The sequence below is a fragment of the Chelmon rostratus genome, chromosome 2, assembly GCF_017976325.1.
Source record: "Chelmon rostratus isolate fCheRos1 chromosome 2, fCheRos1.pri, whole genome shotgun sequence".
NCBI lineage: Eukaryota > Metazoa > Chordata > Actinopteri > Chaetodontiformes > Chaetodontidae > Chelmon > Chelmon rostratus.
In genome coordinates, this window is record NC_055659.1 from 19,588,453 (window position 1) to 19,615,060 (window position 26,608).

Consider the following 26,608-nt stretch of genomic DNA (forward strand, 5'->3'; position numbering starts at 1 on the left):
TGTGTTGGGTTCAGTGTGTTCTGCCAGTATGCTGACAACCACATGCCAGTATAGTATAGAGGAGAGGAGACGATGGTGGATGCAGGCCACCTGGTAGAAAATGTCATCTCTATTTGGAGACCTAAATTCGCTTTTGAGATAAATTCCTTGTTACCGTGTTGACATATCAGAGCTGCATGTTCTAGTAGTACTTGTTCTGCAGCATGTGAGGGCTGTGCTGCCCCATGGCTGTGTTGGCTGCTCATGGGCTTGTCTCCGTCTTTAAGAGCCAGACTGTTTGAGTGGATATCCTCCTTCACCAAGGCAGACAGCGGAGATGACCATGTCCCCCTTTACTCCAAAGGCAGCCAACCCCCCAGCAGCCAGTGAGTAGCCCACACACACTCAAACATACGCACACATGAGTGGACAAGGCTGAGACAGAAGGACATACTATTGGAGGGTGGTCTGCGGTTTCTCGTACCACTGATTCACTGCTTGCTCCAGGGGCATTGTTGACCTTGGCCTCTGACCTCATTTTGGAGGGCGTCAGGGCAGGTGTGCACGTCGGTTAAAAGCGCTTCTGTTAGTTGATCACATATGTCACACATTGTCACACTCCAGCTACAGTGTGCTGCAGGGTTTGCTTTATTCGGAGCATGAAGGGGGTAGCATTAGTATTTTAGCCTGCTAAGCTAATGCATGGCTGATGTGGAGGAGAATGTGGTTGCCAGCACTTTGTCATGTCTGCTGTCTGAGCTGCTTCTGAGTTGACTCAACCACAGCCAGCACACACACACATACACACGTGCACGCACACACAAGCTCCAACCTCAGCCAGCACATATGATCAGGAAGAGGCGAAAAAGCGAAGGGAGAGGGAGAGAGACATGTTTCCATCTGCGAGACAAATGGTTTTTGTTAGACAACCTTCTGATGTTGATTTGGGAGAATCCCCATCCCAGTCCACACACACACACACGCACACATACACAGTCATGTAAATATATGTGGAGACAGCAGTCGCCGGCGAAGCTCCAGGTCTGAACCACATCTGCTACTGGACCTGCCACACACACACACACGTGCGCGCACACACACACGCGCGGACACAGTTATTTTACCCTGGGTCCAAACCAAACCTGGCCCTGTCTTTCATCGCCGCACACACATACAACAAACACACAGGCTCATAAATATGCACAGATACACACACAAAAACACACACGTGCACAAGCTCACCACAAAAGAACAACCAGCACATGACGGCAGCCGCCGCCAATCAGTCATGGCTGGTTGGTCCTGTGCCGACTCTGTGTCAACTCCTGAAACGTAAGAACACACACCAACACTAACACACACATGCACAGCACATACGCCAAGGACAGAAAGGCAGGTCATGGACTTAAAGAATTTGCCTCTGAGGTTGCTGGACCAGTTCCCTTATTTGCCTGGCTTCTGTAACTGACCCCACTCTGCTCTATCCTCCACTCTCTGCACTTGGCTTCGTGAACTGTACAAACTAATGACTGCTAACCAGACTCAGCTGGCTGTAGTGATGCTGCTGCTGCTACAGTTAGTTTTGCATGTGTGTGAGAGTGTGGCATATTAACACTTATGCCTCTTATGCTGTGAATGTAACTGCCTTTATTTGCTGCATATCTGTTTTACTGTCTCACTGTTGTCTCTTTTTGTGTGCGTCTCTCCCGCAGTCATGAGGAGCATGCCGGCTCCCATCCTCTCTATGGCCACGGAGAGTGTAAGTGGCCTGGCTGTGAAGCACTGTGTGAGGACATGGGACAGTTCATCAAGTAAGTTAACAAACACCCAAAATCTGATATATGAGATGCAGGTTTCGATTACAGACGAAAATAATGCACCACACGATGTAAAACATACATTAGTGCAGTGATGAAACTGATATAGTTTGACTTAAAGTGTGAAAGCCTATGACAGCAGGTACCTGCTTATTTAATATTGCCGTTGGAAAAAGACTGCAGTGACAGAGGTTCTGTTTTGACCAGCGCTCCTTTTAAGGTGTCAGTTCTCCGTTTACACATCCTTTAAGAGCTCTCGAGTGTGTCTGTAGTTACCATTCTCACAGACTTTTGCCCAAAGTCTCTAAAGATCAGTGCCAGTAGCATTGTTTCCAATTTCAGGTGGTAATGTGCAAATGTCTGAAATTCGCATTCACACACTTCACTCTCACTGACCACAAACTGAGTTTAAGACCATATTAAAACTTCCTTAAAAAGGCCGTGTCTCTGATTCAGATCAGCAGTAAGGACAAAAGCAAATTGAAGCCACAGTTTGTGCTTCAGTGTTCCTCGTGCACATCGCCGTCGTTTTTCACATGATCTCACTAATTCATCTGTTGCAATCTGTTACATCACATTTGCTCTGAGGCACATGCATGCATACACCCACAGGTACGCACATACACTCAACATGTGAGCAAGTGTTCTTTCTTCGAGGAATTCTTTGGCCTCCTGCTACAACAGTATTACCTTCCTCGCTATCATTCCACGCTCAAATTTTATTGGCTTTTGGCATTTGGCATTTGATTGGTGTGCGCTTGTATCCACTCATTTGTTGCTTTAAAGTGCTCTAAATATGTAAGTGGCTTCATTAGTTTGAGGGGGTTTCCTACATATGTTTGTGTTTTGCACGCCTTTTCTCTGAAGGGTTAGATAGTTTGTTTCTTTGCTTGAATAGAAAATGATTCTTAATCGACTCAATCACATGCACATCTTTTTCTTTCCGCACAAAGACATCAAATAACTTCTCATTCCACCTCTGCGGCTGTCATGTTATTTGCCAGTTTGGAGTCACTGGGGTGTGCTGATGCAGTAGCCGGCCTTGACATTCTGCTACCTCCTCCTCTGTCACACACGCACACACACACACACACACACACACACACCCACACACACACACACACACACACACACACACACAGTACAGTGGACTTCCCCATGGCACTATGGCTGCTAACGAAGGCTTCACAAGCCTCTAATGAAGCCCTAAACAAACTCACACTCTCATTATCTATGTGGAACTCTTCGCTATTTGAACAACGGAGATATTAATAAGCCCGGGTGATGAAATACGTACCCGTACACACACACACATACATAATCAGAGAAGTGTGCGTGGTGATTGTGATGGCATCGGACAGTCAGATCAAAGCATGCAGGCAGGCTGGGAAAGTTTGGAGAGGAAAGCTGTTGTTTGGTGTCTCATTTCACGTAGCCCCAGGGCAGATGGAAGGAGAAAGAGAGCTAGAGTGAAAGAGTGTGTGTTAGTGTGTGTGTGTGTGTGTGTGTGTGTCAGAGAGAGAGAGACAGAGAGAGGGAGATGAAAAAAAAGAGGCAGTGACAGATAACGCCGTCAGTCCGACAGTCCGCTCCCTTCCAGCCAGCCTTAGTCATCGCCCCAGGAGGGAAAAGGGTAGAGCAGAAGAACAGAGGAGGGAGACACTCCACTATTTCAAGCCTTTCTTCTCCTCTCCTCTCTGTACCCACCTCCCCTCCCTCCTCCAGTCCTCTGGTATAATACTCTGGCTGTGGTCGGTGGAGCTGGGTGTAATGTGGGTTAAAGCCTTGTCTGCCAGCACTCAGAGGAGTAAACAGAGCCTCATTGTCGGGACACATCGAAAAAAAAGCCCTGCTACTGTTTATGGCCCGGCTATAGAGAGAAGGGAGGGTTTTGGGGGCAGATTTGGTTGGAATGAGTGTGAATCATAGGCATTTGGGGAGTTGCGGGGGAAGACGAGTGGGAAGCGGAGAGTGGACAGAAGTGCGAGTGAGGAAGAGGGAGAGAGAGAGAGAGAGAGCTTACCAGAGAGTGAAAGAGAGAGAGGGGTGAGATCATGTTTTTGTTATTATTATCGTGCACTTGTGTTGAGCCGTCTATCTGCCGGGATTAGCCATGCCATGACATCATTGTTTTTGTTTCATTTCTAGTCTTCGTCTGATATTGCCTAACTTTCTGCCTTCTTAAAGACACACACACGCTCACACACAGTCGTACACATCATGCACACACACACAGACCTCCTTGTGTAACATACATTTTCACAATAAACAAGTCAGGAAAGTGGCTTTGTGAAGATTACTCATATTACAAGTTAACACCATGGGATAACGCAGAACTCACTCTGATTTACCGGCACACACACTCACATTGTGACATGCATCAGAACACACACACACACACACACCCCAGGCAGGCAGCGGCAGCCTGTGAATAACCTTGGCGATGACAGAGCAGAGAGAAAGGGATGGAGGAAGGGAGACTAGGGAGGGGTGGGCTGGGAAAGATCAGAAGGTCCCGGGTCCTCCCACATTGGAGGAAACAAACAGCGCCACCATTCACACATACACACACACGCATGCACATGCACGCACACACACAAACACACACTCATGCGCACCAGTGTTAGTACGCAGAGTTTAGCTAACAGAAAGTCTTTAGATAAGGCTTTGTGCGATAACACATGAGCTCATGTCCAGGTGGTTGTCTTGGACCATGGCTCGCTGAGCACCAATGAAGTATACACACACAAAACACAGCTGCTGCATCCTTCACTAGACAAAATAAACTTCCAAGATTGTGATTTATTTTCATAGCACTGAAACAGCTCATAACTCAGTTTAAATAAAAGCCAAAGAGCTGAGTTTTGTTACTTCGTCATTCGGGACCTCTGAATTGGTTTAACAATGACTCTGTTGACTGATTGAATTGGGACTAGCAGCGTTTTGATCTTGATGTTTTTTATTAATTTATTTCCTGAAAAAATGATTGAATGTGGATCCTCTTGCTTTTCCCCTCACCTCACTTCCAGGCACTTGAACAATGAGCACGCCCTAGATGACCGCAGCACTGCTCAGTGCCGAGTCCAGATGCAGGTGGTTCAGCAGCTGGAGATACAGGTGAGTCACATGTACACACACACACACACACACACACGTTCACATACACACACTTTTCGTCTGCTCGCAAACAAAAAGTCGTGAAGACTGTTTCAGCCAGTCAATGGCAGTAGCTTGTCTGAGGCACGGCAGAGTTTATGGAGAGCAGTGGAGCTTGTAATTTAAAAGGAGCAGTCGGCAGGGAAGCTGCCATCGCTGCTCCAATTATAAAGCTGCTCTGGTCACCAGCAAGAGAGAGCGAGTGCTGAGAGGGGATGAGGGAGGGAGAGAAGAGAAAAAAGACAGAGAGAGAGACATGAGCTAGAAAGCGGAGGACCAGGCTGCCTCTCTTGTTCTTAAAGTGGTTCATGCACGCAATGCTCTTGAAACATCTCAGTGCTCCAGCAAAAGCAAAATACCAACACTGAGTAAGAAGTGAAATACTGTTTTAAAACAGTACATAAGGAAAGTTCCAAAAAAACGTGGAAACACAAAGCCCGCCTCTTCACACACATCTTGACATAGTTTCCAAAGACACTTCTGAATGCCCTGTTCACATCACTGCTTGTGTGTGTGTGTGTGTGGACTTTCCAGCATTAGGGTTAGCATTGTGTTTGGTGGTGGTGGTAAACAGCGTTTAGCTGAGCCCCTGAAGCCACCACCAGAGAACACAAAGTGACAGAGAGGCAGCTGGTGTCACATCACATCAGGACGGGCGTCTCTCTCTCTCCCTGACATGTCACTTCATCCCTCAGCAGTCCACAGGCAGCCCGCCACTCTCCCCTCCAACAGCACACACACGCACACACACAGCAGCAGCACAGGCACTGTGTTTAAATTTCTCATGTTTGTACATCGCTGCAGTGTGTGAGTATGTTAATGGTGCTATCAGTCTTGGTGGAGATCGGTTGTTTCTGGAGGCTACACGTTTGTACGCCCGCACTCGCGCAGGATGCAGCGTTTCCACAGGCTGTAGCAGCATCCATTAAACGGCGGTTAACAATGTCAAATGGGGACGAGTGTGTCTGCAGGCTAGTGTAAGTGTGTGTGAGCGCTCTGGGTGCTGAGGCGGCTGACTCTCATATTTGTCTCTCTGCCTGAGGTGTAATTGTAATTGTAATTCTGTGTCAATACCACATTATATCAATCGAAGGGTTACAAAATGAGACAAAGTGTTTTTCATGGTGATATCTGCCCTTGTGTGTTTCACAGCTGGCAAAAGAGAGCGAGCGACTCCAGGCCATGATGGCCCACCTGCACATGCGCCCCTCAGAGCCAAAGCCTTTTAACCAACCTGTGAGTACACACTGGCACTCCAAAGCCTTAATTACAAGCTTTTCTTCTACTCTCTGACCCTAAACCTCTGCTCTTACCTCTTTTTCACCTACAAACTCCTTTTAATTGAACAGTTTCTTTATACCTAAACCTTCCCTAAACATTCCTCTCTCACTGTCTAGCTTGATATCTACGCCCCCTATTGACCAGTGAGGGTTAGTGTGTTATTTAGAAATCATGGGGCTACTATTTATCTGTCTTCCTTGCTTCCTTCAATCTCTCTTTCTTAAACATCTCATGACGCAGTGCATTTCATTTCCCAGAAAACTGCTTTGTTAATGTTCTCATCGCACAGTAAGAGAAAGTGCTAAATTTCACATGTTCACATGTTCAAACCGTGTCGACCTTCAGTTTTGGTTTTGATTCAGCGTTTCTCAGCTTGTTGGAGAGAGAACAGCCTAAGCGGTCTCTCACAGTATTTCCAGTGTGTGCCGTCAAAAGGGAAATAATTTTGATGTGATGTGTGTGTATGTGTCTGTGTGTGTGTGCCCATAGTGGCTTGTGGGGTTGTTATTAGGTATCTAATGAATATTTCATTATTCAGATTGACGAGGAGTCTTATTAAAATATGAAGATGTTGAAATTAATTGTCAATTAGAGGTAGAGTGTCTTAATTTGAGGGGATATAAATGGGTGAAACCGAGTGGCAATGTGTGTGTGTTTGTGTGTTCTTGTGTGTCTGGGTGATGTGTTGATCGCAGGGGGATCAGCTGTTATTAACATCTAATGGGAAATCAGGAAGAGGCGTGTTCTGCCACCACTGGAGACGAGCCTCAGGGTCAGGGATTGGAGGAGGAGGGGCAAGGGAGGAGCATCAGGAATGGAAACAAAGCTTGGCCTCAATTAACAGGGTTCGACTGTTGCTGTGGTGATGTGGCACGGCTGCAGCCTTAATGAAGTACCTGTTAAACAGCCCCGCCCCCTCCAGTCAGCTTAAATGGTACAGAGATGGGGCAGAGTAAAGAGAAGGCCATGCACACGTTTTACACACACACACACACACACACACACACACACACACACACACACACACACACACACTCACAGTGGTTTTAATTAGTCTTAAACTAGCAGCCCAACAATGGCTGTCCCAGAGAGACTGGGAGTACTGGTTCTGTGTGTATGTGTGTGCATGTGTGTGCCAGGCTCTGCCTAATTGGGCTGTATTGGTCCGTGAAGATTTCGCCACCGCAGAGTGCATGTGTGTGTTCCCTTCTTACAAACATGCTGTCGTGTGGTTTTGTATTTGTAAGCACAGGGTTAATTGCAGCCAGCGCCATGTGCATAAATATCCGTGCATGTTGTGTGTGTGTGTGAGTGTGCGCGCGCATGTGTGGTTCTGCGCAACACTGGAGGCTGCATTTAGTAGAAATTCATAGGTAGTGTTGGTAACTAGTAGACGAAACTGTTCAGAAACCCTGTTATGCAGTTGACACAAAAGCATTGATCTCACCTGACCCTGATCCTGTCTCGTGTAGATGATGCTTCTCTGCAAACAGCACTCAGCAGATGGTGAAGCTTTAAAGTAAACATGAAGGAAGCATTAGTCATATAGAAACTCCATTTTATACCCCTGCACTAAAGTGAGTCTCCACCCTCAGTACAGAAACTAGTTTACCCTCTTTTATTTGCAAAGTTTCTCACCTTTTCATGCTAGCAGATACGAATTGATTATTGCACCACATACTATTACAGCGAGGTACAGTAAGAGCTATGATAATATTTTAATGAAATGAAATGTAACGTTTGTGTGTACTTGGAAAAAAAAGCTACTTAAACACACAGTATGTCATTTTTGCAGGTGGAGGTCTCTCAAACAAAACAATGAAAACAAAAGATGCAGTTTGATGATGTCGCAAAGTAGTGAGGGATCATGGGAGTTGTTGTTTTCACTGTTAAAGAATCAGCATTGCCAGTGAAAATGTATCTGTGGTGACTCAGGCAGAACTGTTCACGGACGGGGTAGTGTAGTAAAGTTTTATTCACGTTGCCTTTAGTCACGTCTTCCTCAATCTCTGAAGTGTCATCTGGTGTTTCCTCTGTTGCCACTGAAGGTGATCAAATGAAACGCGCCTTGAATAAAATTATGGATTCCTCTGGTTTTGAACATTATTGGGAACATTTGGGATAATATAAGCACATAACTCAACAAAATATATAATATAGGTCTAGTGGTTTTTAGACATTTTAATGTGGAAATGTTTCAAATTGTGCGTTTAAAGTGCAGAATTGAAACTTTTTCAGTTGATTTAACAGGTGGAATAACTATGAAACCTTCTTGGCGGCTGTATAAGCTCAGTCAATCACCCTCATTTCTCCCTCTCTGTATATGTGTGTGTCTCTTTAGCTGAACCTGGCTTCCAGTGGCTCTCTTTTAAAGCGGGACAGCGAGGCCTACCCAGAGGGTCTTCCTCACCCCCCCACCTCAGCTGCCACCCCCATCACCCCACTGCGCCAGGGACCCTCGGTCATCAGCTCCTCCAGCCTGCACACACACTCCCACTCCCACACGCACGGTGTTGGGCCCATACGTAGGCGCAACTCTGACAAGTACTGCACCCCCATCGCCTCAGGTAGACTGTGACATACACTCACTCAGTGCCTGCCTTTTTATGCCGTTATGTAATATCTAATTGTTGATTTATAATGGACTCAAATTGAACATGTTTTTTAATCCAGTGTCAATGACTGCTTTAGGTTTTTTTTTTTTTTACAGTACTCATCGCTCTTTTCATGTGCTTTGTTTCACAAATTTCCCTGCAACAGCAATAGAATATGTCTTAATTCAGAAATCACTTTCATTCATGGCTGAAAGAAGGATGCAGCTGCTGCCATATCTTGGCTTTCTTGCAAAAGAAAATTAGTGTAGCCTCGGTTTTAATTCCAGGTGCAATATGTATTTAAGTGTGTGGCTTAGAGTAAAAGCGCATTTATTCACATTCATTTACATCACTGTAGCAAAAGTCTTTAAATGGTAAAAAACTAGAGGCCTCTAATGAAAAATATTGAGAATAATGTAGCATTGCTAAGCGGTGCTCTCCAAATTCCTTTCTATAAAATTAGTTTGATTGCAGTAATAAATTGATAATTAATTGTATTTTTCAACCTTTTTCTTACATGCATTTATTCATTTAGAAAATACCACTTAACATTTAAATTCGGAACACATTTTACACATGTTGCACTGCACACACCAAATTCACAGATGTCTAACCTTCACATCTGCTCATTTAAATTTATCATGGCCTTTTTTTTCCCAGAGCTGGCTCAGAACTGTGAGTTCTACAAGAACGCTGATGTCAGGCCACCCTTTACCTACGCCTCTCTTATACGTCATGTAAGTGTCTCCGGTGATCCGGTTCACCATCTCCTCCTCCATCTGTGTTCTCCTCTAAATATTGTTGTGTCTCTCCTCGTCCTCAGGCCATTCTGGAGTCCCCAGACAGACAGTTGACTCTCAATGAGATCTACAACTGGTTTACACGAAAGTTTGCCTATTTCAGGAGAAACACAGCCACATGGAAGGTAAAAAGCGTTTGATATACACACTCTCCCTCGCACTTAATCCTCTCAAGTCATTCTATTGCAAATTCTGAATGTAAAAACTAAATGGAAACTCTCTTACATCACTTAAATACTCAAACTTTACAGTAATAATTTGACCCTGACAGAACTTTCAGACTTAACTGTGCCACAGAACTTTATTTTGGAAAACTGAGAATCGACTGATGGGAGATGGAGACCAGGCCGGTTAGCAAACTAGTTTGGAGTTGTTTAGACGAAGGCGAAAAACAAGCAGCGCCATATTTAGAAAATGAAAGTTCGGACTGCGGTTCTGATTCAATCAGAGCACAATATTTTGACTGAAACTAAAATGTGGTATACAACTCTGACTACATAAAAGCTGATCTAATTGACTGCAAAGTTGCTGCGGTCTGTGCCCACTGATGAAGCCCCCGACCCCAGCTGATGCCTGCTGAGACATGTTAGACCACAATGAGAGAAACAAGGTTTTGCAGCGATAGTTGAAACATTTGAATTTGCTTTGAAGGCCTAAATTTAGCATTTATACCCAGAATGAAGGAATGAATGAAAGAAATATGGATAATAACACACACTTGCGCCCATATTTTAAAGCTTTGCTCAGCTCCTAAAGATTTGACCGATTCGACAGTTGTTGGCTGTTTCTGTCCTCATGATACACTTTCCTACTTCTCTCTTTCTTTCCCACTCTCTCTTTGCCTCTCAGCCCTAAACAATCCTCTCACCTCCACCGTGGCACATGGAGAGTCGGCCCCACTTAGCCAGCCAGCCGTTCTACAGCCTCATTACAGAGACGCACATACTGCTCATGATCACACACAATGAATTCTCTCTCTCTCTCGCACACACACACACCTGGCCTGATCCCACCATTGTAGGTGCTGACCCATTTCTACAGAAACCTCACACTAATTTGAGTGTCAGTTCCTCCAGAGAGAGGGAAAGTGAGAGAATGAGCAAAGGAGTGAAAGAGACAGGGGGAGGAGGGGTGAGGAGAGACCTCAGTCTTCCTCTAATAGCCCTAAACCAAGGAGGGGGTGGGGGATAAGGATGATGATGGAGGGATGGAGGGAGGGGTGCGGAGGAGGTTAAGAGACGGGGCAGCTAGGAATATCTTTACCTCCTCATCTGACTTTTATGAATTTTAACTATTAATGTCTGGTGTCTGCTTCCTGCGCCGTTGGCCTCGCAGACCTTTAAATATAGCTCGGCATGGCCTTATGTATTTATATAGCAGCTCAGTGAGTCAAATAGGGCCGTAGAGATGTATGTCCTTTAATAAGCCGTTATATTTCATGAGGACAGCAGCGGTGTCAGGGAGTGGAAGTGATTGATCATAGGAAAGGAGGGACGGAAAATGAGAAAGAGATGAGAGAGAGAAAGAAAGAAAGGGATGATCGAGAGAGAAGAGGAAGTGAAGAAGTGTTGTTTCAAAGTGCTGCATGATGGTCCGAGGCCTAAAAGGTTTTGTTTTGTGTTGAACTCACCTGAAAAGCAGTCTGCAGATGCACCCCGTCTGAATCACTTATTTGGGGTAATTGGTCCCATTTATATAGAAAATGAGAATAAAATAACATAGAATAAAAACAAGAAATACAGTCAAGACTCTATCGATCAAATGATTCACTTTTACTTCCTTTGGTGGAGTGTACTTTTACTCAATTACTGTAGTTCAGTAATTCAGTCGCCATTCATTCCATGCTACTTCATACATCTACTCGTGCAAATAACATGCAACTACACTCAAAAAAATAATGAGCCGTTGGTGTAGTTTAAACTGCTCAGCAGTATATACCACCATTAGAATTAGCTCCACCAACTCCAACAGTAAAGTGCTGCTTACACATTAATGCATCAGTAATAATTGTCTAATAATATGATATATAATAGTGTAACACTCACATGGGCCCCTTTTCTGCATTATGAGTACTTTTGTTTTACATGCCTGTAGCACATTTTGCTACTAATACATAGTTTTGCTTAAGTGAAATGTTCTATTTTTGTAGTATTTTCATAGTGCGGTAAATGACATGCTTGTTTATTCATTCTTTCATTTTATCATCTTACCTGCTCACATGTGTTCCTGTACAGGATCATATGGGAGTAGCTTATCACAGAATTCATCAGGCAGCAGCAGAAACACAATTGGACTAGATTTTTTTTTTTTTTTTTTTTTTTTGTGATACACAATTCAGTCCATCTTCCTAAAATTCTGCCTCCAGTTGTCCCCCTCACCCCCCAGCCGGAGGGAGTGGAGATGAGTGGCACATGTGCTGTGACCCACTGTAAATGACTGCTAATGTTTTAACTGGGAGAATTAGGCTTTCATCACGGAGACGAATGCAAATAGCACTGGTGTCTTGGTTGTGTGTGTGTTTGTGTGTGTGTGTGTGTGTGTGTGTGTGTGTGTGTGTGTGTGTGTTTGCACTGTCAGGGTGGCGGGCGCAGATTGGGGTCAGACTCATTTACAAAACTTAGCATCACGGCTCGGGGGTTGAGGGGATGCGGGGGAGAAAGGGTTCCTCCGCTGATTATGGCTTGTGTAATTACGTGTGTGTTTGTGTGCGTGTGCGTGTGTGTGCGTGTGCATGTGTGTGTGTATCTGCGTGTGTAATTATGGCGAGGAGTGATGCATGCCTGGCCTGTCCCTCCCTCTCGGCTTAGAACAGCGTGTCAGAGAGAATATGCAGGATTTAATTATAGACGAATTAAAATTGGTAATGAAATTGGGCATGAACAAACTACAAATAGCAGATGAAAAGGGAGGCCTGTCCCTGGGGGGGTGAGACGAAGATAGCGGTGTGCCTGCCTGCTTGCAGTGCCTGTGGATGTGTGTGTCTTTGCGTGTGTGTGTGCCGATGATGACTGATAAGAAAAATTCTGAGATAAAATACCAGGGAGCCTCTGCCTTGTAATAGCACTGTACATGGAGCCACAGTCAGCGTAAGTCATGGGTAAAAATAGGACAGTTGCCCTCGGTTCAGGTGCTTAAAAGGTGCCCAAACACACCGAGCTGGAAAGCATCGTTTGTACTGAAGACACCCTGAGTTCTTACCTCCAACTATGGAAGAACTTCAAGTAAAGCAACAAAGATAACAATTTCAGCTGGGTTCAGTAACTCTTTAAGGATGCATTTTCCGCTTAGGGAAGTCGTGGAACATCGTTAAATTTAGGATGTGGAGCTCAGAAGATTTAAGCCAGGGGATTTCTAAAATTTACCAGAGACATCAGTGAATATTAGTGAGCAAACGATGTGTCACTTTACAGCATTCATGCATTTCATGCATTGCTTGCATGTTGGTGTTTTTCCTTACTGCAAGCCAGACTGTTCATTCTTTTTGATAGAAAAAGAAGAAAAACTAATTTAAAGGCAAAAATAACACAATGCACGTTCCTGTATCCACAGTGAAAATCACTATGAAATAAAATGTAAAAAACGACATGCAGTTAAATATAAAATGATAAATTAAAATGAAACCTTTGCGCTTGTTGATTTGATCTCCCGTCATATTAAAGCTCTCCCTCTTTTCTCTCCCTCCCTTTTCCCAGAATGCTGTGCGCCACAACCTGAGTCTGCACAAGTGTTTTGTTCGTGTTGAGAACGTGAAGGGGGCCGTGTGGACTGTGGATGAAGTTGAATACCAAAAGAGGAGACCACCAAAGATGACCGGGTAAGTACGCACACACACACACACACACACACACACACACCATATCACACACGTTTGTTTTCTTGGTGCACAGTTGAGGTTGATGTGAGTGTGAGCTTATGGGTGCTGGCACTATGATTGCCTAAATGGACTCTCTATTATTACCAAGAGGCCAACTCAGCAATCACGTTTAAAAGAAAAAAAGGCTGCCGGCTTATCGTACTGTACTTTATGTGTGTGTGTTTTTCCCTGTTTGTCGACACTATTAGTAAGGAGCTGTGCGAGATGCAGGAGAGGAAAAAACCTTGTTAGCGTATGTAAACAGATGTTCTCTCCAACCGCCAGAGAAACCAGGGATAATTGCACACACACAGACACAGGCACGCACACACCTGCACGCCAGATATTAGACACTTTCATATGTGCGTGTTTAAGCATCTGTTTACAGTCTGTGTGTGTTTCTGCTTGTAGCAAAACATTTTTGTGAGATTTGTCAAAGTGCTTTGGCTGAGGTGACATCTTGTCACACATGCGCTCAATCTGTGATTCTTACCACTCTCTCTCTCTCTCTCTCTGTGTTTGTGCTTGTGTGTGTGTTTTGCGTGTGCGCACATGCAGAAGTCCCACTCTGGTGAAAAACATGATTTCAGGCCTGGGCTTTGGATCCCTAAATGCCAGCTACCAGGTAAGGAATGCCCTCTCCTCCCCCCATCTCTCTCTCTCTCTCTCTCTCACACACACACACACACACACACACACACACACTTACACTGCAGCCAATCGCAATCAAGGGCACTAATATCAATTCCCTCTTATAATTAGCAGATTCCCTAACGACGTTCACACCACCTCCTTCCTCCTCCTCCCACACCAACACACACTCTCACCTCCCACCTCACTTTCTCACACATGCACCATCCCCACCTCTGCACACACACACACACACACATACACACACACACATTAGACCCATCTCTGTACTCCTACGTAGACATACACACCGAACCCACACACACATGCAATTTTGCTACTGAGATGATTTATAGCATCAAGTAGTTGTCAATTAAGGTTACTGCATAAAATTATCGCCTGTCCCAGAAAATCCATCGCCGAGCCAATGAGAATTCCCCTCCTTTTGTCTTTTTTATTCCCCGTGTGTGAGAGGGGAGGTGGGGTGAGTCTCTCACTCACTAGTGTCCAACCTGTCTCATCTACAAACAGCTGGGTGTGAGAGGTGACAGAAGCTGCCCCAGTCGATTCAGTTGTTCTCTCCTCTGCACACACTGGTGTTTCACAGTGTTTGCCTGCATGTGTTTAAGTTGAGGTTGCGGCTCCCCTGACAATCCTGTTGAGACTTTCATGTGAACACACACACATACACATACACACACTCGTGACAGGGACTTTAATGTACAAGTGCGAGCCGTGATGGGGAAAGTACTGTATATAAGTGCCCCCTAGTGGCTTGTCAAGTTCACTAGCAAGTTCGTGGATTCAAATGTGCTCCATATGGAAGAGCTCTCACATTTATTATACTGTGTTTTACGTCTTGTTATGTGACAATTATGTATAATTGTGTAATTATATATTGATTGTGGCGCACGGATCATTTCCAGACAAGATTTTATGATGTCACATACCACGTTTGCCATTATCATTAGGTTTTTCAAATTTTATACATCATGTTTTTAAAGGGAAATGTAACCCAATTCCTATTTTAAGTGACATCTGTGTGTGTGTAGGCGGCTCTGGCAGAGAGCAGTCTGTCGCTGCTGAACAGCCCTTCCCTGCTGACCCCTCCGTCTGCGGCCAGCCTCAACATGCTGCATGTGGGCCACGATGATGTCAGCTCCACTGTGGAGCAGGTCAACAGCAACGGAAGCTGCAGCCCCACACTCAGCCCTCAACAGTACAGGTACACATGGACATACACACACACACACGCACGCACATGCACGTACACAAGCGTGAAGATGCAAGCAGGCAACTGTTTAAACATTATTCCCCTTCACTGAGCATCTTTACATTAACTGTGTTCACGTGGGCTGCTGCATTAGACTAATAATGGCATTTTCATGAGCGGGTCAGTGTTGTCTACCATCCACACTATGGAGTCATGATGGCGACACTGATGTTAATAGAACTATCTTTATAGAGGATGGCTGATGAGACAAATCATTTTAGTTAAGTGTGAGAGAATTTTACATATCTGGACAAGCTAGGACATCAAAGGAGGCCTTCCTGTGTTGAGTGCGAGTTAGAATCTACCAGCGGTGGAGGAAATATTCAGATGCTTTACTTAAGTAAAAGTACTCATAGTAGTGTAAAAATACTCCCAAGTAAAGGTCCTTAAGTAAATGCATGTTAAGTATAATCAGGAAAATGTGTTTAAAATATTACAAGTGAACGTAATCAATGCAGACTGTCCCCTGTGACTGTTTTGCTATTATATATCATTAGATTAGTATTACTCAGGCATTAATGTAAAGGCAGGATTTTACAGTTGTAGTTGGTTTAGGTGGGGCTCATTTTAAACTATTTTCTACAGGACTGCAGTTAAAGAGTATTTTTATTATGGATCAATCAGCTTATTATTATCTCCACTAGTTCATTGATTGTTTGTAAGAATTCTGAAAATATTGAGAGTCCAAAGTGACACCTTCACAAAGCCTGTTTTGTCCAGTCTACAGCCCAAACCTCAAAATGATAACAAAGGAACTAAGATTATTAAAATAATCAAAAATAAAAGCCACAAAACTGCACATTTGTAAAGATGGAAACATGAAATGTCCAAAATATGTTTCAGTGTATCAATGTCAATTGCCAAATTAACTGATGTATTAGCTGTACTTGTATAAGTTCTGTGGGGAAGTTTAATATAAATCAAAACATCATATTTTAGAAGCTCTTTATATGTTTTGTCTATAAAAATCCTATAATTTCTAAAGTAAGTAGTAACTAAAGCTGTCAGATAAATGTAGTGAAGTAAACATTTCCCTCTGAGATGCAGTGGAGTACAAGTAGAAACTAGCATGAAAAGAAAAGACTCAAGTACCTCAAATTTGTAATGAAGTACAATACTTGAGTAAATGTACTTACTTACACTCCACCAGTGTAATGCTCTTTTTCCTGAGGCTTTTCCACTCAAACGACAGAAATAACCAAAGTTTAAAGCAAGAAATGACTCCCTGATATCTAGAAAACCAGTATTTTTTTTGCAAAACATTAGGATTCAAAAATTCAAGAAGCTTCTTTCCAGAAACAGTAACGCTGTGTGCAGGAAATCCACAGATAAGTACACTCACCAACTGAAAGCGTAACGAAAGATATTGTTGGTTTTAAATCTTTTCTGTACTTTGGTTGCTGCAGCTGCACTAAACTTTAACTGCACTAAAGTGACAGCAGACATATTTCCAAAAATAACCAACTATGGAGAGAGCACTCTAGATTGGACGAGCGCTACATTTTCATGTGTTATGGTGAACCAACGTTCTGCTAACAGCTACTCGCTCTCTCCTGCAGCCACCCGGTGCATGTGAAGGAGGAGCCCACCGAGGTGGAGGAGGACAGCCGGCCAGTCTCCCTCCTTGCCGGCGTCACACACAGCCTGCCATTGCCGAGCGACGAGCGCGACCTAGAGGAGGATCTTCCCACCGAGGAGCTGGAGTAGGACGGATCCGAGGCGGAGACCAGAGGGACGAGACATAGCGAGATCAATCCCTCGTCAGCGTGAAGAGGAAAAGATAGCTACAGTACGCTTAAGAGAAAAGAGAGAAAAAAAGAGAATGTTTGTTTTTTTGTTGTTGTTTTTAAGAAAGTGCGAGCAACCAAGGACGACATTGAGAAACTCCAAACAGGGTTAGATGACCTCCGTTACTTTCAGACGCAAAAACAAGACTTTGGAGCACTGCTTTACCTCCATGTGTTTCTTTTCCAACACTTGGCTCAGAGGTGTAACACCACTCAATGCATACACGCTCACACAGACACGCACACACACACATTCACTTGTCAAACCACGTCTCATCGTCCTCCCTGGTCAGATCAGCCTCTGTGTAGAGACCCCTAGAGGCTGGGACACACACTCTCGTCCTCGCCTCACCGCTCTGCATATACCCTCCTCACTGTTGTCTCGGGCTGCCCGGCTAGCCGTTTTTATCTCTGCGTCAGTTGAGAAGACACACAGGTGTGTGCGCGTGGGAAAGAGGAAGACACACACACTCACATCGGATCATGTGTATATAGATTTGGAGCAGTCACCAGGGGCTGTGCAGTATACCTCTCCCTCTCCCCCCTCTTTGAGTCAATCACTTGCTTTTTCATTTTCTTTGATTTGATTGAAATGAAACTGTTGGGCTTCGAGGTGGGAAGGAAGGAAGAGCGCTTTCAAAGATTACCTCCAACAGTGCTCCAACGCTGACCTGGCGAGGCTGGCCTGGCGAGGCTGACCTGACGGAGGCGGCGTGGCCCTGGTCCCTGTCCAAACTTCTGCCCCCCAGGACAGGACACTTAGTGACGGACATCTTTTAAACTCTTTGCTTCTAAGTGAGATAAAAAAAGAAGACATTTTCCTAGCCCACCTCCATCCCTTCCCACCCACCCCCACCCCCCGAAAAGACTGCAGGAATAGGACCATGTGGTGCTGTCCTTCTCCTCTGCTCCGTCTGCTGGACGGAGGGATGAGCTTGGAACACTTAGAGAAGGAGAAGAAAAGAGCGGAAGCAGAGAGAAACGAGGGAGGAAGCGTCTACAGAAATATTGTGATTAAAAAAAGAAAACTGTTGATTATGGAATATAACAAGAAAAAAAAAACGTGTGGTAGCTTTTGTCATTTCCTTTTTTTATTTGATGTTATTATCATTGTTTATTTTGGAGGATCAATATTTCCACGGTGGCATTCTGTTTCGACGTACATTTTCTAAGGATGCTGTTTTTGTTTTTGTATTGTAATTTGTTTGATTTACTCTGGCTGTTCACACCATTCCAAATGAGTATTGGCAAAAAAAAAAAAGAAAAAGAAAAAAAAGAAAGCGCAGTATTGTCCCAACTTGTGATACCCGACCCCCACTCCTGCCCCTCCCCCTTTCTGCCCCATGTGTAGCAGGCAAGAAATTTGGAAATAGCACTTAAGGTTGCCATGATCCAGACAGATTATTTAACAGCTGAATCCTCTTTTTTTTAAATTCTCTCTCACTCACTTGTTTTCGGTTGTGTATTTAGTTGAGAAATATCAGTAATGCTTTAAAAATATATATATTATTACTGCAGTCAGAGAATACCTCATCCCACAAAGGTTCTGCCTGGAACTGTGTCCAAATTGATAAACAAATAAGGGGGAACTCTTTCTGTGGGACACCAAATGTGGCAACTCTGCTCAGCTTCGATTCAAAGCTCTATGGTTGTAATAGTTACTGTGTAGAAGCTATCTGCAATTCACTGTGTGAGTTTGTGTTAAAGGAATAGCACGTGAGATTTTCTTTTTTTTTTTGGTTTGTTTTCTGTGAGCATAAAAGCATTACTTTTCTCTACAGTGCCATACCAAATTTAACATTTATTTTAATCTATTATCTGCTTATTCCCATTTTATTTTTGTTACAGGTAACCAAAGAAATATGTAGAAAACCAAAAACCCTGTTTTTTATTTTGCCCTTTTTGAGTTTCTTTTTTTTCCCCATTTTTAAAGAATTGGCCAAAAGACAACAAACCAGGAGTTTGAATTCTTCTTATTGTATTCATATAACTATTGTGTTGAAATTATACATGACTTACAGTGCTGACCATTCCAAAAAACCAAAGTGTGTGAAGCAAACTAGAATTTGGAGACATCAAAGCTTTTACATGATAAGCGGTTATGAATGACTCACATTAGGTTTGAGGCCAAAAACTAGTATTAGCAAACCTCGCTCGGTTCTTCTGGAAAACAAAAAGAAAGAGAAAAGAAAAAAAAGCACTTAGAGGTGAAACCCTGTCTCTCCCACGCTCAGGCTAAACCGTGTTCCAAACACAATCCAAGGACTGGCCCGACTACTGTATGAGCAGACCTAAAAACGAGGCACTTGTGAGGCATTTGAACACAACATAAATGTACCTTTACACCCTGAGATGCCAATGCCAACAAAGAGAGGTTAAATACAGAATGAGAATATTTGGCTCCGTCAAATCAACCTGGCTTTACTTTTCCTGGTGCTGTCGTAATTTGGGATTTTTCAATCTAGGAAATAAACGAACCCTCCTGATCTGTGTGCAGTATTTGCAGGAAGTGTACAGTAACATGGTTACAAAAGTCACATCTACGGACAGAGAGGAGTTATCCCCAAAACATATATCTTACAATAAAGAGGGAACGACTAAAACTAATGAAAAATATACCAATGTAAGAGGAAAACAACCAAGGGACATCATGTAATTAAAAGTTGGGTTCATATTTTCATACTTTTTCTCGAACTATCTCTTGCACTTCAGACGATTTTTCTTATTTAATGAATGAACCTTTCTGATGACTTTGTGTTCAAACAGGACTGTTTCCTGTCACATTAGAGACTGATTTCTAACTAAGTACAAAGTGGCAGACAGGCATCTTGAAACGAGATAAAAACCAAAAATAACACTACCTCCTTTTCAAAATGGTTCAACACAACGGGAGACTGAACTCTCTTCAATATTTTTTTTCTCCATTCTTCCTGGATGATAATAATGAATGCCAAAATTGTTGTTACACTTACTGTATGACTGACAAAAAAAAAAAAAAAAACTGGCTATTTGGCGATCTGGACTCCCTAACACATCTGCTTGAGCCCAAAAACATAGAGACGTTTCACTTTCCATGGAATTAAAAATGACTACCTCTCCTTAAACCACATCTAAAGCACTCTCTACGTCTCAAAGTGTGTTGTGAAGTGCTCGCCACATGTGAAAAGTTTCCTGTCAGCTGTGTAAAACTGACCGTACTCCTGCACCCGGTTCTCACTGACCATCGCCAACAGCCTCCCAGCTGCTCTGACTGCATGTGTGCATATTCATGATCTCAGCCAATGAGAAACTGGTCGTTAGCGGCTACGTGGTGCTGCAGGGAGCTGGCTGTCAGGCGTAACGATGGGCAGAATATATCAGTGCAAACACACACGCGTGCACGTACATACACACACACACACACACACACACACACACACACAGGGGTATACCAGAAGCCTAGAAGCAGGGCTATGGGTTAGTGCAACGGAGGCTCTGACCATCCAGATATCCAAAGACCCACAACGCAGCGGCACCCGCTTCACCAAAACACTCGCAGAGACGCTGAGAGGACTAACACACACTTAAAGAAACTCATCACTACTACTAGTAATATCCAAACCAAGAGGAACTGCTGCATACAGTACATAGATGATCTCTGACTTGTGCTTTAAGGTACACCTGTAAACAAAGCTGTTTTATAAAGATGTAGATTGTTCACAGGTCGCCATGTAACACTTCTGTTCTTTCTCCAGCTTGGCATAACATGATGTATTCTTGTATATTAATGCTTGACTTATCTCTCCAGGGCATTCTTTCCCATTTTGTCCTATGATTTCCTCTTCTTTTTTTGGGTTTTTTTCTGCACCTGTTTAGCTATTGTAAAGCTTTCAGCTCTGATTCCTATACTGTACTGCTAATGCTGAAGTATATGTATTTATCATATTAAGTGCTGCAGGTATCTTGGTTTATTAGTTTTGTTTTGTTTGTTTTTTTTCCACTTTTTCAGTTCTTCATAAAACGTCTGGGACGCTGATTTTTTAAGTGTATTATCTCTAAAAAAAATTAAAAGAATAAAAGTTAGATCAGTGGTTTAGGTAACACCTGTTTGTATATTTATCTTAGCTAGGTCTATTTTGATACTTTTTTGTCTCTGTACTGCATTTATGCATTTTTAAGGAAAGAAAAAAAAACTAATGGAAAACAAACTAAAAAGTTTCTTCATTATGTATTGATACCTCAGAAGGACTTTTTCTCAAAGACAGGACCAAAACCTCCGAAAAGAAAATGAGAAAGAGGAAAAAATGTAAGAATATGTAGCCCCTCTCTTGCTTTAAAAAAATGCGGAGCTCTAGAAAGGTATTGCTTTTGGTCCTCTCAGGTGCCAATATGTGTCCCAGCTCCCTGTGACCCCTCCCTCTGACCCCTGACCCCTGTCATTCCTGTGCTGAACTCCGACCCGCAGAGCTGTCAATCATCTGCAGGCAAACCGTGGGGGTGTTGCTGAGCCACGCACCTGGCTGGTGGTGACCAGTAACAAACCTCACCTCCCAGTCCCACAGAGGCAGATCAAAGACTTGACACTGCATTTTTGATACTCCTCCTCTCGCGTAGTCTCAATACCAAAATGTGGAATGGCTCTCAGAGATGCAGCTCATCCTCTGACTACCAAAGGCATTGCAAGCAACCATTTGCTAAGTCCAAACTCCTGAACTGTAACCAAACTGTAACCAAACCAATGCCACAACCTTAACCAAACAAAAACCAAGCTACTTCCAAAACCCTCCATCGACTTTACCGATCACCTTTATTGAAAGCTGTTATCTCACGTACATCCACGTAATGGTGTTATAGGAGCAGCCCGATTGGCTGATAACTGACTCAAAGGACACAGGGGGCCCAAATCCTGATGTGTGATTGGACAGTTCTGAGGTGTCATGTGAGGGGGAAGGGACTCTCAAAGTGGAGCTTTGCCTGATGGTATTATTAAGTAGACAGCCAGAATCCGATGGAACTACCACTTCAGCTCTCCTCTGGTTAAACCTTAGGAATGTGTGTACATTTTCAGCAGTGACTCTCTGAATTGTTTCTTAGTTTCAGTTTACCTGTTTACCTCTCTTTATCCTTTGGTTTTTGTTCTGTTTCTTGTTTTTTGAAAGTGTGACCCGAGGAAGAGGCGGGCACAGGGACTGGGTGGTGGCTTTAGACAGACAGTGGAGCCCAGCCCTCTGACCCTCCACCCCGGGTAGCCATGTAATGCCAGTCACTGCCCTTTCCTTCATGCTGTATAAAAACACACACATATATCTGTGTATTTGTAACCTGAATCTTCTTGTGTCTGTCCATGCAGACAATAAAAAAACTGTACAGTAGGTCTAGTTGCATGTAATCTGTACTAATTATTGACAATGGCATTATAAAATGCAATAAAATACTTATTACACTGTCCTACGCTGTGTCCTTGTTTCTTCTTCAGAGGTATAAAGCAGTGGTACACAACTTGTAGGACCTCCAAAGGGGTCACTCAGTGTTTAACAGAAGAGGAAGGCAAAAAAATGTTTCTGCAACACCAAATTAGGTTTATTTTTCTGACTCCTCTCTGGTCTCTGCTTTTCTCTTGTGAATTGCTGCTTAATTTTACCTCCTGAGACCTCATGCAGCTTTTGAAACATATCAGTCTGCAAAAGAAAAATGCTCATATCTTCTACACGCACTGCAACCCATAATGAGGTGCTGCAAACACGCACTCCTTCGTTTTAAGGGGTCATTAGGCTAAAATGTTTGGAGCCCCCCCCCCCCCCCCCCCCCTCTCTTCAGTTATCTTGAGATTTTATGTTTAACTGCATCCCAATCTGTAAGTGAAGCTAATTATAAAACGTGCAGTCAATGGGTTGGACAGGCTAACACCAGCACAGCCTAATGCAGTTCAATGCAGGAGCCCTGGAGCAACCACTTCAAGCTTCTGCTTTGTTAGGACTGTGTGAGAGGTGTTGACTCAACCCTGCTGTCACTTTTGAGTCTCTTGAATTGCATTATATTTTGCATTTGCACGCCCGCACCCTGCGCCCTAACCAGATGAGACGACATATCGCACAGAAACACGAACTGAAAAGGCAGTGCTGCACTTGCACAAAATGTACGGTGTGAAACGCACCTACTATAATTTTCACTGCGACCTCTGCCAGACTACTTGTCATGTAAGTGCTCCACTCAGTCTACAGCCTCTAACTACTATAATTAAGGAAAAGTAATCAAGGCAACTACTGTTAACAAAGCAGGAAGGCTGAATGTTTGAGCAAATTCCCTCTTAGCATCCTCTTAAATCATACTGTACAGCTAAAACTATTATGACAAGACTCAGTGTCACTTAATAGATTACTGGTGCTGCACTAAATGTCCTATTAATTCCATCACCTCATGCTAGCCTTGCTTTTAACCTTTACATTTAAAAGAAAGTAACATTTTACACCTCAAAATCAATAAACTGATTATTTAGAATGCACTGAAAAGTCTCATTTTCATGAAAGAACTTTGAAAGATGAGTTTCATTCAAAAAAAAGACCACCACTGCCCCAAATGATTTGCAAATAGAGGGCTCATTATGAATAGAGCTGTCTTGAGGACTGGTGTTCCTATACTACCTGATAATTGGCAGTTTTAACAGCTTAAGTTCTTTATACAGACAATTCACTTCTTTTAGTTCACAGTCTTCATACATGTGGTAGTTAGTCAATCCTACCTGACATGTAAACCTCATTAGGCGGCAAACTGCTGCTCTTATGGTAACTTTTCCTTCAGTCACATGTTCAGCCTGTGTCATTCCAGAGGGCCTTCAGGGAGGTCAGCGTGTGTTGTGATACAGAGAACCACCACCAGGAGGAGTAAACAAACCGGACAACACAAGCAGCATCTCACAAACACCGACGCAGCAACAAACACCACTGTGCTCCAGTGACACGGTCCGACCAACAGGGTGGGCCAGAGAGTGCAGAACAGAGGGCCGACGTCCTGCAGTGTGTGTGATGGAGTGGACAATGTGAATGCAGGTGGCTGAAGTCCTGTGAGGTCATAGAATAGATGCTGCACATGGTAGAAACTAGTTTTTGTGACCTAGCTGTGCTTTTTGTTCCCTCGCCTTCTCCCCCTCTCCTTCTTTACCTGTGTCTCTCTCGCAGGTTTGGCGCATGCCCTACAGCTTATCTTTAAACTTGTGCGCTGCATTGTGGATGTGTTGCCACAGGGAGAAAAAATGGAAACTGGCTGGCTGTTTTTGGAAAGTTGAAACTTTGTTTAATCTTGTGCTGCTTTTAGTGAACTTCTCTGTTAGTCAGCTGGGAGGAAAGTCACTCTTGACGCTTAAATCCCTGTGACATTTGGTTTTGGGAGAGACCCCATCTTAAGCCTATTTCACACACACGTGCGCACACACACACACACACAGAGAAACACACTCACTGGCATGCACCCATTCTGAATACTAAGCAGAAATTTAGTACTATATACTTGTTCAAGGTGAGCCAGGGTGCAGAGCAACACACAAAGAGGTTATTCTTGGCGTGGCACAGGAGTGTTTGGCATAAACCTGAGTCAGAATATATTTCTTAATGCTCATCTGGACAGACTAAGCAGTAGGTGTGTGCACATGAGTGTGTGTACCTTTGTGCAGCTGGAGAAGGATTTGGACACAAGCTTATGCATCTACTTGCCTGTGCATTTGCATGGACTTGCAATGCTAAACCAATATGCATGCGCGCGCGCGTGTGTGTGTGTGTGTGTGTGTGTGTGTGTGTGTGTGTGTGTGAGATGGGTGGGTGTGGAGGGCCGCTAGTCCCAGCAGCATGGAGAGCACTGAGGTCCAGGCAGACCCTGTGAGTCACAAAATAAATTTACTGCGAGCCAAGCTAACATCTCTCTCCGTCTCTCCCCAGTTCACTCACTCTGTCATCCTCCTCCTCGCCCTTCGTCCCCTCCGTGTCTGTGGCTGCAGCAGTGGGCCGTCCTCCAAACAGTATATTGACTCACTCAAAACAACACAACATACTGTGGATCCGCTGCTGCTGCATGCGTCCATATGGATCTGCTTAGTCTGTTTCTTTTGTGCAGCTTTGGACTGATAAGATTTTAAACACGTTCAATGAACTGATAAAACCTTGTGGCTTTTACTTCTTCATCGCCTGAGATCCCACAGACACAACGGCTGTTTTTTTGCTTTGTTTTTTTGTTTTACTTCAAATCCTTTTTTCGTCTGGCCTCATTAATATTGAGTGTGTAGAAGCATATTGAAGTGGGACTGGGCTGCACATTTAATGATGGTGACAAAATGTGGGAAGACCATGAAGCATGTTTGTTATATGGGCTCTGCATGAACAAATACACATTCACAAAGGAATGATACACTATATTTATGTTTATGGTGATGTTACAAATGTTTTGGGTCAATTACACCCACGTTCGGTCTGTCTGGGGTCTAACTGACTGAAATAATGTGTCGTATTCTGTTGGGGACTTCTGTAACATCTCATAAGTTCAAAATCATGTTCATCAGCAGTTTTTCTAAAATTAGGAGAGGTCATGAATGTTAAGTGTGATTATTGAGCTTTTTAAAGAGGGCCTTACATCTCCAGGACCCCAAACAGAACATTATGGTTAATGGTCATGGTCATCTGCTCTGTCATTGGGTCTGTTTAGTCTATTTCACAAACAAACATGACAGACAGAGAGAGCACGGCAAACCAAAAAAAGAGCACATCATGTAAGCAACATCAAAAAACTTGCACAGATGCTGGGTCACTGTCCTGGTTTTTAAATAACTAGCCTCTAATTGTTAGAGTCTCATAGGTATGTTTGTCCTGCCAAGAGAAGTCACGAGTCTGATGAGAAAGTGGATGAAACTGCAGGACTCCATGTGTGGCAGAGATAGATAGATAGAGAGAGAGAGAGAGAGAGAGAGAGAGAGAGAGAGAGAGAAATCTTTCTGTGACACATGAATATAAATTCATTATTTTCATTCTTCTTTTAAAGTTATTATTGTTTATTATCTATTTAATGTACATATCTAATTTAATGCTTATATATCTGTTATATATATTTTTTTTTGCTCAATTGCTTTTGTAGTTGTACTTTGTATTTGTAATGGCTTTGGCAATATTATTGATCTACAGTCATGGCAATAAAGCTTATTGAAATTGAAAATTGAGAGAGAGATAGAGAGAGGGGAGAGAGAGAAGGGGAGAGAGAGGGGGAGGGGGGGAGAGGGAGGAGAGAGGGAGAGGGGAGAGAGAAGGAGAGAGAGAGGGAGAGAGAGACAGAGAGACACAGAGAGAGGGGAGAGAGAGAGAGAGGTGAGAGAGGGGGAGAGGGAGGAGAGAGGGAGAGGGGAGAGAGGGAGGGAGGGAGGAGAGAGAGAGGGGCAGGGGGGAGAGAGGGAGAGAGAGAGAGAGAGAGAGAGGGCCCCAGCTA

At 43.6% G+C, this 26,608-nt stretch overlaps 1 protein-coding gene across 2 annotated transcripts in view; it reads left to right on the plus strand.

Annotated features, from left to right (window-relative positions):
* Positions 1 to 22,583, plus strand: part of foxp4 (forkhead box P4) — a 92,411-nt gene extending 69,828 nt beyond the window's left edge. For both annotated transcript variants that reach the window (XM_041950400.1, XM_041950408.1), the window contains exons 8-18: positions 267 to 365; positions 1,692 to 1,790; positions 4,826 to 4,913; positions 6,105 to 6,188; positions 8,575 to 8,800; positions 9,488 to 9,564; positions 9,651 to 9,752; positions 13,320 to 13,441; positions 14,039 to 14,105; positions 15,163 to 15,335; positions 16,943 to 22,583. In XM_041950400.1, the coding sequence (XP_041806334.1) occupies positions 267 to 365; positions 1,692 to 1,790; positions 4,826 to 4,913; positions 6,105 to 6,188; positions 8,575 to 8,800; positions 9,488 to 9,564; positions 9,651 to 9,752; positions 13,320 to 13,441; positions 14,039 to 14,105; positions 15,163 to 15,335; positions 16,943 to 17,090 (1,285 nt within the window). In that variant the 3' untranslated portion in view covers positions 17,091 to 22,583. The remainder of the gene's footprint in view (positions 1 to 266; positions 366 to 1,691; positions 1,791 to 4,825; positions 4,914 to 6,104; positions 6,189 to 8,574; positions 8,801 to 9,487; positions 9,565 to 9,650; positions 9,753 to 13,319; positions 13,442 to 14,038; positions 14,106 to 15,162; positions 15,336 to 16,942) is intronic.
* Positions 22,584 to 26,608: the final 4,025 nt, after the last annotated feature.